The 13,595-nt window shown below is 45.1% G+C and overlaps 1 protein-coding gene across 1 annotated transcript in view; it reads left to right on the forward strand.

The window, feature by feature from the left end:
• The first annotated feature begins 597 nt into the window (after window positions 1-597).
• Window positions 598-13,595, forward strand: part of LOC120048605 (cell adhesion molecule 4-like) — a 752,359-nt gene continuing 739,361 nt past the window's right edge. Inside the window, exon 1 of the mRNA XM_038994703.1 lies at window positions 598-874. Coding sequence (XP_038850631.1) covers window positions 802-874 — 73 coding nt within the window. The 5' untranslated portion in view covers window positions 598-801. The remainder of the gene's footprint in view (window positions 875-13,595) is intronic.

Raw genomic sequence — 13,595 nt, forward strand, 5'->3', positions numbered from 1 at the left:
ATCAATTAGCCGTTTAAAATGATGAACTTGAATTAGCGAACACAACGTGCCATTGGAACACAGGAATGATGGTTGCTGATAATGGGCCACTGTACACCTATGTAGATATTCCATAAAAAAATCAGCCATTTCCAGCTACAATAGTCATTTACAACATTAACAATGTCTACACTGTATTTCTGATCCATTTTATGTTATTTTAATGCACAAAAAAAGTATTTATTTCAAAAACAAGGACATTTCTAAGTGACCTCAAACGGTAGTGTATATATTTTTTAATGCATCTCATTGAATATGAATAATACATGTTGGCCTAACTATGCATGTTTTGTAAATACCTTTTATTTGGTAGGCTGTTAATGTTTGTTATCAATTAGGTTTATAGTAGCCTACCTACATTGATTGATCGATCGATCGATATTGTAGTATGTTTCCTCCCTCTCCCCTTGTTTTCTGAACCCACCCTCATCTTTATATACAATCCTCCACTTGCTCCTTGCTTCTTATTGGTCAGAGAACAGTTCCGAGTCCCGCCCTCTCTGCTTGCTTTTAAATATATTTAAGTAACCAAGAAAAACTGTCCGAACCACGGTCGTTTATTCACGTCAACGAGAAAAAAATGGGTGTATGTGTCTAGTAGTAAGCAGGTTTTTTTTGTATGTAAAAAGACCCCAGTGAATGTTGTTAAACAGAACCAAACACACTCCAGGCTTTATTCGCGGGTGAACCTGCGGGTTCACGTCACTTTGATATCTCCAAGGAAGAGGAATATCAAAAAAGAGATCAGCGGGACTATCAACGATGGCATTTACGGCGGTGTGGAACTACTGCGTTCCCTTGTCCGTCATCACTTTGCTCTCTCTTGTGGGGACAGGTAAGAACATTTTATATTTGGGAATGATATAAAGAATGGGCTATCCGCTGGTTAAGAAAGACTCAGAAACGAGAGATTCATACTTTCTGTAGGGACTTGCCCTGATCTTTGTTGACTATTCAAGTGGAAAGGAGTGCGTGACAATAACCTAAACGCTAAATATGCACCGCAGGCTATTTCGTTATGGATATTATATATTTTGTCAGTGGATAGGACTGCGCGCTGCCTGCCTGGGACAGTGGTGATTGTGCATATGCGATTACGCGCCTCATGTGGTCTGTGAAGCGTTTTAAGACCGATGTGGTCTGTATCTCATTGAACACACATCGTTGATGTTTCACCTACACATCGATATATTGATGCTACATGGTAGCATAGTTTATTTTCTGTGTTTGGACAGGTAGTATTATATGCAAACATGCGTTGTTACGACCCCATATTGAAAACAAAAGTAAAAGCTATTGCCACCATTGTACCTTTTGGCCAGTGTTCAGATCTTATATGATATTTAATTGTACATTGCATCGCCATCATACGCCGTAACCTATACGTCTTCCACTTCATCATTTGTATCGACAGAACATAGTTGGGATACACATAACGGGGTGTATAGCTAGATATACGATTGTGCGCGCCATGCGCATAGGCTATGTAACCGCACAGTGTGAATATCGATTCAGCCACATGCCTGCTCATAACAAATACCGCAGCAGAGCAGAGAATCCCACTACTACCACACATTCTCTGTCCAGTCAGTCACTGCTGACAGCGTCCTCAGCAGAGTAATTTTGCTTGCCTGGGTTCTAGGGACAGATAGTCGCAGTGTGCTAGCCCAGTATCCTTAGCATCATATGTTCGTCAGAAAATGAGTAGTAATCTATCAGACATTCTCCACATTATGTGTTCTGGGAGCTTTGAGTTCTCAACACCTTATCAGCTGGTCTGATATCTATAAATGTTGTATTGCAGAATGATCGTTAAAGCCAGGCACCCTGGAGGCTACTATTGTCCTCTCTCCCTTGTATATCTGTGTGCCTAGGGATAGTCCCAACCTGTTCCCATAGGGACAGCCTGTTTCATGCTCACCATCCCATGAGAAGTGCATGTGCTGCACACTGGAGATATGGATTAATGTCATCTCCAAGACAACTTGCTCTTTTTACTGCATGGCTTTGGTTTCGCCATCTGTTTGTATCCGAGAGGAATTGCTTTAGCTCAGCTTGCGTCAATGTTTATTAGAATGAGTTACAATTCTCATGATTCTAACACAGGAATTAGAAGTGGGTTGTGTGGATAGTCTTGTTTTATAGGTTCCCATATAGTACCCATTAGCTATTACTAAGTTATATTACTGTAGTGTAGGCAGATGTCTTTATATTCAGTAATATTGATTATGCTTCTAGCAAGGCAGTGAATGGGTTAAGATCTTGCTTCCATAGTGTAGTGTATTGTCACAGAGCGGTGCTGTGCCTGCCGATGACGTCTACTGTTGGAGAAACGTTAGTCTTTCCTCCATACCCCTATGTGTGTATTCCACAGCTGCTGCTCTATAGCCAAGAGAGGGAGAGAGAGAATGATGTTATATGCATGAGTGTGTTATTGTATGTGCATGTATCCTTTACTGGAGTAAGAGAGAAAGGTGTGTGTTTGTGCTGCTTACAGTGCAGGGTTTTGTCAGAGCTGCAGGCTGCCTTGGCTGGGGCCTGGTTGGTGATCACTGTCATTAATCAAGCTAGTGACAGGGCTGGGGGGGTGGGGAGTCAGCCGAGGGGAGTAAGGAATCATGACATGTAACGTGGTCGAGTTTATGGGGCGCTGGAATGGGGTAGGGAGAGGGAGGAGAGCAATAGAAAGAGGGGGTTGGGGAAAGGAGGAGAGGCAGAGCGACAGTGAGGAGATGGAGCTGGAGAGATGGCTGGTTTTCAACACCCCTTCATCATGCAAATCAGGATGGAAATCAAGAAAACTAATTTAGAGGGGAGGTGGAGGAGGGAGACGAGGGGAAGGGAGAAAAAGAGAGGCCCTCTGACAATGGCAGAGAGAGAGATGGATGGATGGATTGGATGGATGAATAGACAGAGTGATGTAAAGACAGGGAGGCAGCCAGAGATGGCTGCCTAAGAGGAAGAGAAGGAGAAAGAGGGACAGAAAGTGATGGTGAGTGGGAGAGAGATGAAGAAGAAAAGCAGAGGCAAGGAGGACTTCACAGCGCGTGTCTGCTGGGCAAGCCTGAGGGACACACACACACACACACACACACACACACACACACACACACACTGAGAGCTCTGTATCGGGGTTCTGGTGTGTGTGTGTGTGGGTGATCCGCTACAGCTGCAGGCCAAACTGCCAGAGCATCCCCAGAGCAAATCAAATCAAATGTTATTTGTCACATGTGCCAAATACAACAGGTGTAGACCTTACAGTGAAATGCTTACTTACAAGCCCTTAACCAACAATGCAGCTTTAAGAAAAATACAACCAAAAAAATAAGAAATACAAGTAACAAATAATTAAAGAGCAACAGTAAAATAACAATAGCTTGGCTATATACAGGGGGTACCGGTACAGAGTCAATGTGCGGGGGCATTGGTTAGTCGAGGTAATTGAGGTAATATATACATGTGGGTAGATTTATTAAAGTGACTTATGCATAGATAATAACAGAGATTGGCAGCAGTGTAAAAGGGGGGGGGGGGTGCAATGCAAATAGTCCAGTTAGCCATTTGATTAGATGTTCAGGAGCCTTTTGGACCTAGACTTGGCGCTCCGGTACCGCTTGCTGTGCGGTAGCAGAGAGAACACTATATGACTAGGGTGGCTGGAGTCTTTGACAATTTTTAGGGACTTCCTCTGACACCGCCTGGTATAGTGGTCCTGGATGGCAGGAAGCTTGGCCCCAGTGATGTACTGAGCCATACGCACTACCCTCTGTAGTGGCTTGCGGTCGGAGGCCGAGCAATTGCCATACTGCTAACTACCACCACACTGCACCCCAGCCAGTCTGCTCTTACTGCTGCTCCTATCACCTCTGGGCATTGAATCACCTCCATTTGTTTATGTGACTGCGTGCAATGAGAGCCATCCGTTTGAGCCCCTTGTCATCATGCATCTGGGCCATGGATCTGCTAAAGACACTGGCGTTGAAAAACGGTAGCAATTGGATGGACTTGGGGGAGAAGATTTGAATATCAATTATTGTCGGTGTGCACACGTACACATCCACATGCGCCGAGTATAAATCAATGTCGGTGTGAGTCACCATCTTATTCTGCCTTAAACACACTAACATATAGGGAAGCAGGCATATACACACACACACTGGGACTTCAGAGGACAGCTGACACAGTTTGATCAGGTTACTGTCTAATGCAAGAAGATGAGTGATTACGCAAGACGCTCTGTCAGCCTGAGTCGTTTTTTTATGCTTGTCAGGCATAGTTTGCATCATGTCAGAGTAGGATTCACTTGTGCTTTCTTCTAGATTACGCCGGAATCACTAGTTCAGCTCACCACTTTGTTCTTTAATGCATCGAAGAAGTCTTCAGCGTAAGCCAAGATTTTATCCTTTGATCCAAACCTTTGATAATTCTACTCCAAATAAAATAAGGTTGTCGACACTTTCATTAAAATAGTGGGACGTCCTCCTCTTCTCGCACTCGTGCCATAATAAAGTTCTTGAGCGATGCCAATGTTGGAATTTCTCTGTAGTACATCCTTACTTCATGATTCCTCTCTAGTGGGACTACACGATGGGAAAATCAAACGTTGTCATACGGTGCTGGCGTGCCCATCAAGTCAACATGATTGGGGCAATACTCAGGTTTGTTTGTATTCAGCCTGGCACGGCAGTATCACAGCAGTTTGATCAGCTGATTTAGTTTAAAGGCTATCTGCTGTCAAAACAGAAGCTCTGTCTTCTGCACTACGGGACACTGAAGGGATCAACTCATAAACAAATTTGAGTGTGTCGCTTTTCACAAAGTCACAACGGTGAACGAGAGAAAGAGAGCGAGAGTGAGTTACGGAGCGTAATGTGGGCGAGTTTTATTCTTCCCCCTTCGGTTTTATGGTTCCATTACTCATGGATTTAAAATTTCCTAGCTGACTGTTTAGTGCAGGTGATGCATTTAACTGTAATGATTTTCTCATTTCCAACTAGCCCACCGTCTCATCCATAACAATGGAACTATGGAAATATGGGCAATATCTCAAGTCTTAAGTATATTCCTCTTTTAGTCTTTTCTCCCTTCCTCTACACACTGATCAGAAAACACAGGATATGTGAAAGCAACATGGTAGAAGCCCATCAGGAATGTCTAGCTCATCAATGTCAGTGCAGACTGCAGAGGGAGGGAAGGAGAGGAAGAGAGGAAGCCACTTTGAGATTATTGAGATGACTTGGCCTCTATCAGACTTGGCCGTCAGTCACATGCCATAGTTCACTTCCTGTTTACTACTTACAGTAGCTGATCTGTCCGCAGTGAGAAGTTGACAGGATATAAATAGATTGTGGAGACTGGCAATGGAAAGGCAGAAGGCAACCATGTTGATGATTTTAGTCAGATATCTCATTTGTTTCTTTTCAGTCCAATAAAAAGAAATTCAGGACTTGTGAGGGATTATTTAAAAAAAAAAATATTGACTTATATTGACTTTAAAGCGGAATTTAATTAAGAATAATTGACCTCTCCTCAGAGAGTGCTAAACATGCTAATAATAACGGTGATTTACCTAAGCTGTCCTTATGACATGTCTGAGTAATTGGCTTTCCACCAACTTCTCTGGGAAGATGTTATGATGAAGAGGAGATGTCAAGGACATCCTTATTTTCTGGCTCTCTCAGCCTGTCAATCAATCTGTTGTTTAATCTCCCGTTGAGTGTCTGCTCCTCTCTCCTCCCCAGCTTCTTGGTCAGTAAACTGCGACAGCCTTTTCTCATGTCCCTTTGTATGCTCTGACCTTCTGTCTCTTGGGCCGGTGCTCTTTATGTTCCTTACCGCTGTCTGTGTGTCTGTTTTGCTGTTGAGACTGTGAAATCAGAGCATCGATTCCCACTTCACCATCGCTTGACACTTTGTGTAGTATATGTCCTACTGCTGTGTGTTCTTTGTGCGCCACACTCTTATGTGAAGGACCTCGGAATTGAATTCAACAATAGCAAGAAACAGGGACAATGAGAGAACTAGGGAGAGTGAGTGGGAAAGAGAGAGAGGAAGAGAGAGAGAAACAGGGCTAAAGAGAAAACAGGATATAGAGCTTGAAGAAGGGGAAGTCACAGAGGTGAACATTCCTTCCTATTGAGGACTCTGTTGCCATGACTCTGGGTAAACACCGCCCCCCTCCCCTTTGCTCCCCGTGCTTGTTTAACACCCTGCTCCACCCTACTGACACCTGTCTCCCTGACTCCCGGATGGCCTGGCACTAACACAGCGGGATGGAGGGCCCCCGGTAACACTGTAACCACAGTGATTATACCCACTCAGACGGCGTTAGAGCCCTCGCCAGCCTTGATTGGATGATAGGAGCTGATTGAACTGAAAGGCCACCCGTCTCAAATTGGAGTGTTGAAACCTGGGCGCTGCTTGAGCAACGGAGCTAATACATGCCTCCCATTGGTTGATGAGGATGAAGAGAGAAGCAGACAGAAGCACGCCCACTCACACACACACACAGACACATGCACACACTTCAAATCACCTGTGATGAGTGGCTAGCCATCTTACATTGGAGTGTAAGGCACAACAGTGTAATGGGGCTAATACTGTCCCATCGTTAGCTCATGAGTACAGTCTGAGTACAGATTCTGAATGGGCTATATTAGGGGCTCCTCCAGGGTCAGGGGGATGAGAGACACAGAGATTAGTCCAGGTGAAGCTTCCTCAGCAGGGCATGACACGCAGACCAGTCCCCTTGGAGTCTGGCTCTGTTGGAGGTGGTTTATGCTGAGCAGAGAGGGTGATCGGAGAAGAGAGGATAGAGAGGAGAAAGAGGAGGGTGTATATTGCTGCTTGTTGGGCCTGGGAAAGATGGAAGCTGGGAAAGGAGGGAAGGAGCCCTGAGCGTACGTCACAGACCAGTGGAGCGGACCGGCTGAGAGCCGGGGTGAGAGACGGAGAGAGGAGTCCAACAAACGAGTGAATGATTGCAGGATTTGGAGTTGAAAATGGAAGGGTGGAGAAAGACAAGGAAGATGAATCTGCCCGTGCAGAGCCTTTTTATTTTTATTTTTATTGAACTTTTGTTTAACCAGGCAAGTCAGTTAAGAACATATTTTTATTTACAATGACAGCCTACCAAAAGGCAAAAAGCCTCCTGCGGGGGCTGGGATTCAAAATAATAATAAAAAAAATATAGGACAAAACACACATCACGACAAGAGAGACAACACAACACCACAACACATGAAGAGAGACCTAAGACAACAACATAGCATTGCAGCAACACATGACAACAGCATGGTAGCGACACAACATGACAACAACATGGTAGCAACACATGGCAGCAGCACAACATGGTAGTAGCACAAAACAGGGTACAAACATTATTGGGCACAGACAGCAGCACAAAGGGCAAGAAGATAGAGACAACAATACATCACGCAAAGCAGTCACAACTGTCAGTAAGAGTGTCCATGATTGAGTCTTTGAATGAAGAGATTGAGATAAAACTGTCCAGTTTGAGTGTTTGTTGCAGCTCGTTCCAGTCGCTAGCTGCAGTGAACTGAAAAGAGGAGCGACCCAAGGATGTGTGTGCTTTGGGGACCTTTAACAGAATGTGACTGGCAGAACGGGTGTTGTATGTGGAGGTTGACGGCTGCAGTAGATATCTCAGCTAGGGGGGAGTGAGACCTAAGAGGGTTTTATAAATAAGCATCAACCAGTGGGTCTTGCGACGCGTATACAGAGATGACCAGTTTACAAAAGAGTGTAGAGTGCAGTGATGTGTCCTATAAGGAGCATTGGTGGCAAATCTGATGGTCGAATGGTAAAGAACATCTAGCCACTCGAGAGCTGGAAAGCTGGCGGAAGAGAAGAAGAAAGAGGTGGATAGATTAAGAACGGAGGTGTGACCACAGGCAATGTACAGAGATCCAAGGCGGCAGAGTGGAAAGAGGAGTGGGAGAGAGACTCGATGGCCATGTAGAGAGGAGTGGGTGCTGTGTAGGTGAACACAACAGACTACTCAGAGAAAAGAGGCCATGATCGATAAGCTCATTCTATATACACACACACACACACACACACACACACACACACACACACACACACACACACACACACACACACACACACACACACACACACACACACACACACACACACACACACACACACACACACACACACAATGATATACACTGTCTGTCATTCTCTCAGGTCGCTATGCTCCCACTTACATAGTGTGTAGAACAGCACAGTAGTACTTAGCGTTCAGTATTAACCCCCCCCCCCCACCCCCCTCTTCAAATTACTAAGATTTCCTCTTGAAATGACCTTCTCAGAACCCTCCCTGAACCCCACACACAGACACACACACACAGACACACACACAGCCATTCAGCAGCTTGCCATTTACCAGGAGTTCTAATTTTTAATAATGGGACATATTGATGAGCTCTGGAAATGTCCAGTCTTTCTCTCTTTCTCTCTTAAAGAGTGACTGCCTTTCAAAGATATTTGTTGCTTTTTAAAACGGAGTATGGGGCACCGATTCGAGTCATAAAGTCAGTCTTGTCTAAATCAAAGTTTGGAACATCGGTGCGTCACAACGGATAAATGAAGGTTGGGTTTTGGTTTGACACTAACATAGTGTGAACAGCTGTGGTGATCGCTCTCGATCCAATAGCATAGACAGTGAGACAGACCTGCCCAGCAGCTCTGACTTTGTTTACATAAGACAACCCGTCTCACATGTTTTTACTTGAGAAATACTGCACAGAACACCTTAGTTAGATGTAAAATTGTGCAACGAAAACATCAAAATTAAGATCTCTTGAGTTGTCTTACATTCATTCTTGGGATTTTGAGGGAAGTGAAATAGGCTTCCGTGTCTACAGTGTCTCATGGGGGACAAACATCCTTAACCAAAAGCGGAATCGGACAGGAAACACAACTCCAAGACTGAAATCTCATTTTTCTAATGAGCAACAGAAAAACACGTGCCGATCGGCTTGTTCAGTCATTCTCGAAGGGAAATCAGACTAACGTTTTTAAAGGTCACCACAACACTTTTGAAAAGGTCTGCGATGAGGTCACCATCTTAGAATGTCTCCCAATGCCCCCGTCTCAGTGCAGACTCATATCTACTGTGAATATGCCTGTTGGCTGAGGTTGTTTTTTGTCTTGAAGGAAGGAGTTTTTTAGGACGTGGATGAAACATTGATATTCCAGACTGATTATGTTCCTTATTCAGGCCAGCTAATTACGATAATGGCGATAATGAGTTATTTGGCTCCTAATGTGTGTTTGAAGTGGGAGAGTTGCAGAAGAAGGTTTCTCAGTGGGCTTGTCATTATTAGCTGTTACCAACAGTGATATAATGCTTTGTTTATCTGAGCCGTCCCATATGCTCTTTCAAGAACAAGCATGTCTGTTGATTGCTAGATTCAGTGAAAAGGATAACTGCTGCCACTAGATCAAATACACAAGATTGAGCAATATGGTTCTGGAGGGAGGCCAGATAATTGTTGACTAGTGCTGAGCCGAATAATCAAAATTTCAGTTATTTTTTTGTTTATTAACAGCTAATTGATAATAATATTTTAGTAAAGTAATTTGAATAAATTATGGTTAATAGGTGATAATCAGTAATGGGCAGTCACTACCATCATGGGACTTCTATTAATTGTTAGATCCTGTGTTATAGCATTCAACCCAAATAATCAAAATCGAAACCAAACCGACCTCAAAAAGCACTAATCGCTCAGCACTATTGTTGACACACACCACTGGAATCGCTCTACAGTAGCATCGCTTTTAATCGCATGAGCCACACCCAACTCTCTCTCTCTCAGCCTGAGACAACAGCTTCAGTGTCAGGAGTGAGCTTTGATCCGCTTCATTAGTAAACCGTAAACCACCATTAATTAGGGGCAATTAATTACCAGGACATGAAAACAATCCTCGAAAAGTTCGCCACACTTAAAGACCCCCAAGCGTTCCAGAAGAAAGAGAGGGGAGAGGGGCCGGAGAGGGAGAAAGACTCCAGTGAGGTGCTAAATGTTGCTGCAGGGAGATTTACCAAGATGATTTGCAGGGCTTTTTAGAGATTCATAAGATCATCAATTGATGCAGTCCTTTCGATGAGAAACAAAGCGGTGCGGGCCACCTGCGCAGAGGGAAGAAAGGATCTCTGGCTCCGATGGGAAGAGATGATCTCACCTCAAAGTGGAACTCTCCTTTTTTTAAAGGGAGAGATTGTTACGCTCTGAGAAGCGCGGCCGGCGCTAAGAAAACGGCCAAGCACCAGCGACCTTGAAGACGGGTTAGTGCTTGTTGAGTTTATAGCGCTGTCTCTAAGTAGTCGTTTTGTTAGGATGGTTAGTAGGTGATAAGCAGGTAGAGCTGGATTCACCTCATTTCAGTGAGTGTGGTGTGCTGTTCTCTGGGCTCTCTGTAGTTTACAGCGGTGCATGGAGCGATAGATGTACAGCTGCCTGACTCTGTGGCTGGATGCAGCCTTTCGGAGACGGTTCAGTGTAGCTGCAGATGCTGATATCTCCATGTTCATCTGAGAGGGTATAATGGGAAAGGTGTAAGGGGGATACCTAGTCAGTTGTACAACTGAATGCCTTCAACTGAAATGTGTCTTCCGCATTTAACCCAACCCCTCTGAATCAGAGAGGTGTAATTATAGGCTGCAGACGGGCCTGGGCTCTCTCCTCTCCCTAGCCTCTCTCTCTCTCTCTCTCTCTCTCTCTCTGTCTGACAGAACAGGACAGTCACACAGCCTAACAGACAGGCCTGGGCCCTCTCCTCTCCCTAGCCTCTCTCTCGCTCTGTCTGGCAGAACAGAACAGGACAGTCACACAGCCTAACAGACGGGCCTGGGCCCCTCTCCTCTCCCTAGCCTCTCTCTCTCTCTGTCTGGCAGGACAGAACAGGACAGTCACACAGCCTAACAGACGGGCCTGGGCCCCTCTCCTCTCCCTAGCCCCTCTCTCTCTCTGTCTGGCAGAACAGGACAGTCACACAGCCTAACAGACGGGCCTGAGCCCTCTCCTCTCCCTAACCTCTCTCTCTCTCTGTCTGGCAGGACAGGACAGTCACACAGCCTAACAGACGGGCCTGAGCCCTCTCCTCTCCCTAACCTCTCTCTCTCTCTGTCTGGCAGGACAGGACAGTCACACAGCCTAACAGTGAGCCAGCCATTGATATTGAGGTGATTCGACAGAGAGGACCCAGATATGGACATTAGTCAGCACAGCCAGAACCACAGGCAGAACATTGGAACGGTTGCCTACTCTGCCTTGTTGGGGAAATGGAAATGAAAATGAACAGACTTGTTGTGGCCAATGGATTTCGATGGAAAGAGTCCACAAAGGGACTGGTATTCTAGTTGTTATTCATGTCTGTTCCATGGATACGTCTTGTTATAGGCCTGTTATGTGTACTGGTCTCCTCTCTCCACAATAGCTTAGCACTCAGTTTGAAACAATACTATGCCCTTGTATTTAGTGTCAAAGATCCATGATGGCAGATAGTGTCGCCCCCAAAATGTCCTCCTGTGACCTTTCTGTTGATCAGATCATGTAAAAGTCCCTCTACTACGTCTGACCTACTTTTATATGCAATTCCATGGCTTGGGGAGATGGATTTGAGTGGTGTTGAGGGGAAAGTGATTAATGGGCTTACACAGAAAATTAAAAACAAACATAAAACATTGGTAATTAAAAACCAGGTTGATCCCCAAAGATGGGTGATGGATAAATCATTTAGCCGTGTGGCAGGCACTGTGGAGGACACACACACACACACACACTCTCTCTCCCGGAGAGACCTTGGATTTTGCAGAGGAATTTACTTGAATGCGTTTGGGCTAACATTTTCTCTGCACAGTTCAAATGTCAGGCCACATACTGGCCTTTTCTGATGAGCTTCTAAGGATGATGTATCAGACGGGAGGAACACACCTGGTGCAGCTCGTCAATGTACTTAAACCCATCGTCTTTCTCTTTGTTTTCCTTGTAGCTTGGCATATGTTCCTCTTCCCTTTGTCCCCGCTCAGAACCTGTTTCTCTCTTTTCAGGTCTTTTCTTTTTTTCATTTACATTAATCCCTCTCTCATTCTTTCAATGTCCCCATCTTTATCTCTCTCTCTCTCACACACACACCCCTACCCCAGAGTGGTGAAGGCCCAGAAGTGATTAAGTGGTATTGTGTGTACTCACCACAGACCGTCAATAGCTTTCATTGCCATCTCTCTATCCCCTTCCCTTGTCAGTCCATCTCCATCCCAGCAGTGCACTTCTGTGACAATAGTCACGCACACACACACACACACACACACACACACACACACACACACACACACACACACACACACACACACACACACACCTCAATCATCAGGCAGTGGTGTGTGTATTTAGCAGCTGCACAATGGTTGAATCAGAGCCGATCAGCAGGATACAGGCTCCCCAGTTAAAAGGGAATGAGGAAGGGAAGGAGGGACAGACAGATTTCTGCAGGAGGGTACGTTTGCTACCTCGGCAGCCCCACTGTTTGGTGATTGATCTCTTGGCCGTCATCCTCCATCGTCTCCCTCCTCTCTGATTCTGACCCCGGGATACAGGGATGTGATGGCCAGGTGTGTTGGGAAGGTTTGACTGGGCCCAGGTGGCCAGCATCAACGCCTGTGGTGTAGCTTTCCCACCTCATTTGCATAGAGAAAATGTGTTTTGCAGCCCTCTTGTCTTTTCCCTGTCTATGTTATTGTTTTATTTTGGAACTCTCTCTCTCTCTCTGTTTCTCTCTCTGTTTCTCTCTCTCTCTCTTTCTCTCTCTCTGTTTCTCTCCCTCTCTCTCTGTGTTTCTCTCTCTCTGTGTTTCTCTCTCTGTCTCTGTTTCTCTCTCTCTGTTTCTTTCTTTCTCTCTCTCTTTCTCTCTCTGTTTCTCTCTCTCTGTTTCTCTCTTTCTCTCTCTGTTTCTCTGTTTCTCTCTCTCTGTTTCTCTGTTTCTCTCTCTGTTTCTCTGTTTCTCTCTCTCTCTCTGTTTCTCTCTCTGTTTCTCTCTGTTTCTCTCTCTGTTTCTCTCTGTGTTTCTCTCTTTCTCTCTGTTTCTCTCTCTGTTTCTCTCTCTGTTTCTCTCTGTGTTTCTCTCTCTGTGTTTCTCTCTCTCTGTGTTTCTCTCTCTCTCTGTGTTTCTCTCTCTCTGTGTTTCTCTCTCTCTGTGTTTCTCTCTCTGTGTTTCTCTCTCTCTGTGTTTCTCTCTCTGTGTTTCTCTCTCTGTGTTTCTCTCTCTGTGTTTCTCTCTCTGTGTTTCTCTCTCTGTGTTTCTCTCTTTCTCTCTCTGTTTCTCTCTCTCTCTCTCTCTCTGTTTCTCTCTCTCTCTCTCTGTTTCTCTCTCTCTCTCTCTGTTTCTCTCTCTCTCTCTGTTTCTCTCTTTCTCTCTCTCTGTTTCTCTCTTTCTCTCTCTCTCTGTTTCTCTCTCTCTCTCTCTCTGTTTCTCTCTCTCTCTCTCTCTCTGTTTCTCTCTCTCTCTCTCTCTCTGTTTCTCTC

Source organism: Salvelinus namaycush, chromosome 5 (genome assembly GCF_016432855.1).
Source record: "Salvelinus namaycush isolate Seneca chromosome 5, SaNama_1.0, whole genome shotgun sequence".
NCBI lineage: Eukaryota > Metazoa > Chordata > Actinopteri > Salmoniformes > Salmonidae > Salvelinus > Salvelinus namaycush.